The sequence below is a fragment of the Lipotes vexillifer genome, unplaced genomic scaffold, assembly GCF_000442215.2.
Source record: "Lipotes vexillifer unplaced genomic scaffold, Lipotes_vexillifer_v1.1 scaffold105, whole genome shotgun sequence".
Taxonomy (NCBI): Eukaryota; Metazoa; Chordata; class Mammalia; order Artiodactyla; family Lipotidae; genus Lipotes; species Lipotes vexillifer.
Window position 1 is genome coordinate 725,987 of NW_006778881.1, and position 7,181 is coordinate 733,167.

At 37.0% G+C, this 7,181-nt stretch overlaps 1 protein-coding gene across 1 annotated transcript in view; it reads left to right on the plus strand.

Moving 5' to 3' along the window:
- The window catches only part of MCM6 (minichromosome maintenance complex component 6), a 47,642-nt gene that overhangs the window by 21,425 nt on the left and 19,036 nt on the right, over positions 1-7,181 (plus strand). The window contains exons 9-12 of the mRNA XM_007452022.1: positions 1,734-1,875; positions 2,583-2,690; positions 3,558-3,713; positions 6,458-6,586. Of these exons, the coding sequence (XP_007452084.1) occupies positions 1,734-1,875; positions 2,583-2,690; positions 3,558-3,713; positions 6,458-6,586 (535 nt within the window). The remainder of the gene's footprint in view (positions 1-1,733; positions 1,876-2,582; positions 2,691-3,557; positions 3,714-6,457; positions 6,587-7,181) is intronic.

Here is a 7,181-nt window from a genome sequence, read left to right on the forward strand (position 1 = left end):
ACTCTTTCCAAAAACAGTGTGATAAAGATGAGACATTTTATGCTAAACCTATCAGTATGAGTACTACTTTAGCAATTTTTGCTTATTTTTAAAAGCTATAATAAAACACTTGCTTACTTTCAAACTTTTAAGAAACTTAGAGGTCAAGATAAGAGCAACCAGTTTTTGAGCACTTGCTGTGTTCTTGGTGCTGTGCGTGTGTGTGTGTGTGTGTGTGTTGTCTTATCCTACCAGCATCCAGACAGGCATGTAATATTCTCTTCTTTTAGGGAGGCAGTCAAAACTTCTCTGAGCCTCAGTAATTTGCCTAACTTCATAGAGCTGACAAGTGCCTCTAAGCCATGAATATTAGAACTCAGCATTTTGACTGCCAAGCATGTGCTCTTCATACTATATCAAGCTGCCTTTCCTTTATTTGTCTGGGAAATTTTTAACATGGAAATGTTCTAGAAGCTGAAACATTTTTAGTTGAAGTTTTATAATTAAATACTATTTCCTTCAAGTATATCAGAGACTGAGTTCTAGATTTGAAGGTAATAGTCCTGTGTTAAGAGAATTCTCTGTTCTTCTCATTTCCTCTGCCCCTGCCTCCCACCTCTCCCACCACCACCACAGAAAGATGTACTGCAGTGTTGCCTCTGAACAGTATTGTACACGATTATGTTTGCTTTTTAACAATATTAAGTCTTTTGATCCATTAACATGGGATATCTTGGTCTTTAATTTCTTTCAATAATGTTCTGTAGTTTTCACGGTATAAGCTTGCTCTTTTATTAAATTTATTTCTAAGTATTTTATTCTTTTTGATGCTATTATAAATGGAACTGTTTTCTTAGTTAAATTTTTGGGTTGTTTATTGCAAGTGTGCAGAAATACAATTATTGATCTTTTATCTTGCAGCATCGCAAGAACTGACTTATTAGTTCTAACTGTTATAGTGGATTTCATAGGATTTTCTGTCGACAAGATCATGTTAACTGCAAATGGTGATAGTTGTTGTTTCTTTCAAATCTGGGTGACTTTTTCTTGCCTAGTTGCCCTGGCTGAACCTTTCAGTATAATGTTGAATAGAAGTGGCAAGAGCAGACCCCTAAGTCTTGTTCCTGCTCTTAGGGGGAAAGTGTTCAACCTTTTACCATTATGTATGATGTTAGCTGTGGATTTTCATAGATGCCCTTTACCAGATTGAGGGAAAGTCTCTTCTAGTTAGTTGAGTTTTTATCATGATGGCTGTTAGATTTTTTGACATGCTTTTTCTGCATCTGTTAAGGTGGTTCTTATCATTTTTTAATATGGCATGTTATTGATTCTTAGATGTTAAACCAGCCTTGCCTTTTTGGAATAAATGTCCCATCTTGTTTTGTTTTCTTTACTTTTTTTTGTTGTAGTTGTTGTTTGTTTGTTTTGTTTTGTTTTTTGTTTTTTTTCGTTTTAAGTGCAAGGCCTTCTAATAGATCATTTTTGCTGAACTGTTTATTATTGTTTTTGCCATGTATGAACTTCATCTCTTCCTTTAACAGGAATGGATTTGACCTATTTAAAAGACCAAAGGAGAAAAGGCTTTCTCTTTGGTCTATGGCATGTGTCTTTATGAATTGCTTTTTTTCTTAATGCCTCTTTCAAATGTTCTTTTAGAAATATAAATTCTTACTTGACATAAGCCATAACCAGCTGATAATCCTGAAAAGGATGCTTTGTAGTCATATATTAATGAATATGATAACCTTGAACAGGCACGTGGAGGAATTCAGTCCCAGAGCTGTCTATACCAGTGGCAAAGCATCCAGTGCTGCTGGCTTAACAGCAGCTGTTGTGAGAGATGAAGAATCTCATGAGTTTGTCATTGAGGCTGGAGCTTTGATGCTGGCTGATAATGTAAGAACATTTTACCCTCTTGGATATAAAGAAATCAGAGTATCCCCATCCCTATCAATAAAGGCCTATAAGTTCCTATTAAGGAGATGTCCTCTTTTTAATAAGTACTTTTAGTAAATAATTCATGGTTTTATTAATCTAGAAATTGGGATTGTCATCATTAATCAGCACTTTCTGAACTTCTCTAGAACGTATTACTTGCCCTGAGCTTGTGTGTTTGCTGTGACTAGTACTTCTCAGCAGTTTTCCTTTCTAGACTGTGACACATCTATGAGTATATCTATTGCATTTTGCATGTATTTGTCATAGATCAGTTAGCTCTGTGAATGCGTGTAAATTGTAGCTATATATACTTGTAAACATGTTCCAACTCCATCCTTCACTTTCCCAGCCTAAAGTCAACACTGAGGTAACCCAGAATATTTTGACCCTGAGATTTACACAAGGTTTTGATGTTGAATAAAAGTGCAGTAAGTAACTGCATGTTTTTAGTTTCACTCTTGGTTTAAAATGAGTCAAGAGTATGGTTCCCTCGAGCTCTGGGAACTATTGTACTATCTTATTCTGGTAGAGGGAGTTAGGATTGCTTACTTACCTATCTTAGTTGTTTAAAAGAACTGAAAGGTCTCTGTGGTAGCAAACTTTGAGTTTCCTTGCCGTTTGACATCTGAAAGGCAGTTTCTTATGCTAGGTTTGTTTGGTTACAGGGTGTGTGTTGTATTGATGAATTTGATAAGATGGAGGTGCGGGATCAAGTTGCTATTCACGAAGCTATGGAACAGCAGACCATCTCCATCACTAAAGCAGGAGTGAAGGTATGTGTCCACTTCTGTTCCATTGCATCTTGCCTTAGCCTTGTAAATTAATGTAGCTGTAGACGATCACTTGGATAAAATGCATTACTTCAAGATGAAATGCAGTTTACTGAAACGGAAAACACAGCCTTGAGGATTATTAATCAAGTCGATGGATTATTTAAATGAAAATAATAAGTACAGTATTGTAACTAGCATTAGAGAGAAATCAAACTTTAAAAATAAAAGTAATACATTCAAATAGTTAAGAAAAATGTAAGCAGTACATTAAACCATAAGTTAAAAAGAGAAATCTTTCCCTCCAACTCCTAGCACCAGTAGATACTCAGAAGTATCTGCTGAGTTTATGTCCCTTTTAGGAATATTTTATCATAAATAAGCATAATACACATACAGTTTTGTTCCTTGTTCATTTAACTTCATAATTTTATTTTGGTAATCTTTCTATACCAGTATATATTAGATCCACTTGTCTTTTTATTACTCCATGATTTTCAATTGTACATACCCCAGTTTGGCTCATTAGACTCTTATAAAGAAGAGTGACATTCAGGTCATTTCCAGCCTTTAGTATTACAAACAATATTGTAAACATCCTTGTACATATCTTCCTGTACCTAGCTGCAAGCTAAACTCTTAGTAAGAAATTGCTGGCTTAAAGGGTGTGCACATCATACCATCAACATCATATGGGAATACCTGTTGCTATATATTATCAGACTTTAATTTTGATGATTCACTGGGTGAAAGATGATATCTTATTCTTTTGGTTTGCATTTAGTTCATTATGAATGAGGTTGAGCATTTTGTCATATGCCATTACAGTTGTCTTTTTAAACCTGTCACGATTTTTCCTTTTGTGGTCAGGCTACTCTAAATGCCAGGACATCCATTTTGGCAGCAGCAAACCCAATCAGTGGACACTATGACAGATCAAAATCATTGAAACAGAATATAAACTTGTCAGCTCCTATCATGTCCCGATTTGATCTCTTCTTTATACTTGTGGATGAATGTAATGAGGTAACTATGAGCTATCACTCTGAGCTTCCTTTATTATTTCCAGTTTGAGTAATTGAGTGAGACAAGCCTGGAGGATGTACTCCTGAAGAACTGGTGCATGTGTTGTCACTGACCTTTCATTTCTCTCAGAGTGGCACAGGATTGGACAGGGGTTTATTAAGCAACTGAAAATCACTTGAATTGCTGGTTCTGCTTAATTGTGTTGAATATCAAGTTTTTTGGTTTTGTTGCTGTTTTTGTTTTGTTTTTTTTGTTTTTAATATCCTGTATTTTATTTATTTATTTATTGCGGTATGCGGGCCTCTCACTGTTGTGGCCTCTCCCGCTGCGGAGCACAGGCTCCGGACGCGCAGGCTCAGCAGCCATGGCTCATGGGCCCAGCTGGTCCGCGGCATGCGGGATCCTCCCAGACCGGGACACGAACCCGTGTCCCCTGCATTGGCAGGCGGACTCTCAACCACTGCGCCACCAGGGAAGCCCTGTTTTGTTTTTTTTAAAGATATATTACTTATTTACTATTTATGGTTGCACTGGGTCTTAGTTGTGGCATGCGGGATCTTTTGTTGTGTTGTGCAGGCTTCTCTCTAGTGTGGCATGCAGGTTTTCTCTTCTCTAGTTTTAGTGCACAGGTTCCAGGGCACGTGGGCTCTGTAGTTTGTGGCACTCAGGATCTCTAATTGAGGCGCAGAAGCTCAGTAGTGGTGGCATGCGAGCTCAGTAGTTGTGGCGCGCAGGCTGACTTGCTCCACGGCATGTGGGATCTTAGTTCCCTGACCAGGGATCAAACCTGCATCCCCTGCATTGGAAGGCAGATTCTTAACCACTGGACCACCAGGGAAGTCCCCTTGTTACTGTTTTTTAATTCTCAAAAAAAAAGTATTTCAGTTAATTCCCATCCATACTCTTTAAGATTTACATTAGATTTTTTTTTTTTTTTTTTTTTTTTCTCTCCCATTGCGGAGCACAGGCTCTGGATGCGCAGGCTCAGCGGCCATGGCTCACGGGCCCAGCCGCTCCGTGGCATGTGGGATCCTCCCAGACCAGGGCACGAACCTGTGTCCCCTGCTTCAGCAGGCGAATTCTCAACCCCTGCGCCACCGGGGAAGCCCATGATTTTTATTAGATTTTTGGTTTTGTTTTTGTTCTTTCATTAAGGTTGAAAAGAATTGGGGTACCAAACAAATTTCTTTTTTCTTTTTCTTTTTTTTTTTCAAATTGAGTCATTTGTCTTCCTCTGTCTTCCTATCAAATTATTGCATGTGTCACATTTTTTTAAGATTGAGTATAAAATTGCAGATTTAGGGACTTCCCTGGTGGCACAGTTGTTAAGAATTTGCCTGCCAATGCAGGGGACACGGGTTCGAGCCCTCGTCTGGGAAGATCCCACATGCTGCAGAGCAGCTAAGCCCGTATGCCGTAACTACTGAGCCTCTGCTCTAGAGCCCGTGAGCCACAACTAGTGAGCCTGTGTGCCACAACTACTGAGGCCCGTGCACCTAGAGCCCATGGTCCACAACAAGAGAAGCCACCTCAATGAAGAGTAGCCCCCTCTCGCTGCAACTAGAGAAAGGCTGCGTGCAGCAAAAAAGACCCAATGCAGCAATAAATAAATAAATAAATAAAATAAAAATTTTTTTTTAAAACTGCAGATTTACTTACATTCTAACATGTTAGTATTAGAGTTACTTAGACTTAAATATTTAACAACATTGCACATCTCAGATGTGCACAGAAGTACAAAATGATCTTCTGTAGAAGGTCATGTTGTACTGTACTTTTAATTGCTGAGCATGGAGGTCCTACAGTACATTAGGTACAATGCATACCTCTTGCTTACAGCAAAATTTTAAATTTATCTAGATAAAATTTGCGTTGCATTAATGTGAATGTTTAGAGGGTTTTCGTTTTTCATGTTTGGGTTTGGTTCTTTTCCTTCACAAATCTATATAAATGTTTAACCCAGTCCCCTCCCCCACATTGTTGGGCATTGTCTGATTTTCATATATTTCTGTCTGTATATAATTTACTAAATTAGTTTTTTAGTTTTTTAATTAGAAATAATTTCAAACTTACAGAAAAGTTGCAGGAAATATAATAGTGCATATAATACTCATATACCCTTTATTCAGTTCACATTAACTTTTTGCCCCGTTGGCTTTACCATTTGCTGTGTATCTCTACTTTTTTTTCTGTACTGTTTGAGAGTATTGCATATTTTTAGTGTGATTTTATTTTTCTCAATGTTAATAACGGTTCTATGATGATCGTCATTCGTATGTTCATAAGCGGCAACGTAATGTAGTGGCTAGGAGGATGGGCTCTGAAACTAGACTCTTCAAATCCTTGCTCTATTACTAACTGTGTGGACAAGTTACTTAATCTTTCCAGGCCTCAATTTATTCATCTGTAAAATGGGGGTAATAATTATCTACCTAATAAATTTTTTGTGAGGGTTGCATGAATTAATGCTTCTAGATACACTTAGGGCCCTAGAAATCTTATTTCTGCCATATTAAAGTCAGTAAATTCCTTCAGGAATGGTCTTAGAGTAGGGCAAAGGTATACATTTAAACTTTTGATTTTGGATGTGGTACTAAATTTTCATCAGAAACTTGAACTCATTAATACATCTTACGGTGGCATATTAGAGCTTGTTGTTAGCTATAAAAATTTCTTAATGCCTGGGATAGTCTGGAGTGGATATTACTATAACTGATTAAAATGATTTTCTTATTTTGAATTAGGTTACAGATTATGCTATCGCCAGGCGAATAGTAGACTTGCATTCAAGAATTGAAGATTCAATTGATCGTGTGTATTCCCTTGATGATATCAGGAGGTATCTTCTTTTTGCAAGACAGTTTAAGCCCAAGGTAACCTGCCCTTTTGTACTGTAATTGGGCATAATAAGTATATGAAAGTGGCATTTAAACAAAAGCGTTGTATGGAAATTAACTGAACCTGACTTGTTTGGGTGTTTTTTTAAGGTCATTTGGTTGGTTGGTTGGTTGGTTTGATTTTGGTTTGGGTTTTCTGGTTTGTTTTTGGTTTTTTTTGAGAACAGTTTGTTTCCTCAGAGAGACTTGAGAAAGGGAATTTTTTAAAAGTCTGAAAGATTCCATTTCTTTAACTTTTTGGGTATAATAAAAAGATTTTTATGGGTGAACAGTTTTGAATAACCAAATAAAGTAGGATATCCTTTTATTTCAACCATTATTCCTAAGAATCTTAAAACTGCATGTGCTTAAATCAGTAGTCTACTGAATGCTCTCAAATCTATCTCTGAGGAAAGCTTGTATTCCTCTAGGTTATTGTAATGAACATGAGTAACTTCTACAATACAGGATCCAGGGTGCTCACTTGGACATTTATTTTTAAGATAAACCTCCATAATGCATGTTTTTTTTTGACATTTTCTTAAAGTAGAGTACAAAAAAAAAATTGTTTGATTCTGGTTGAGGTTTTTAC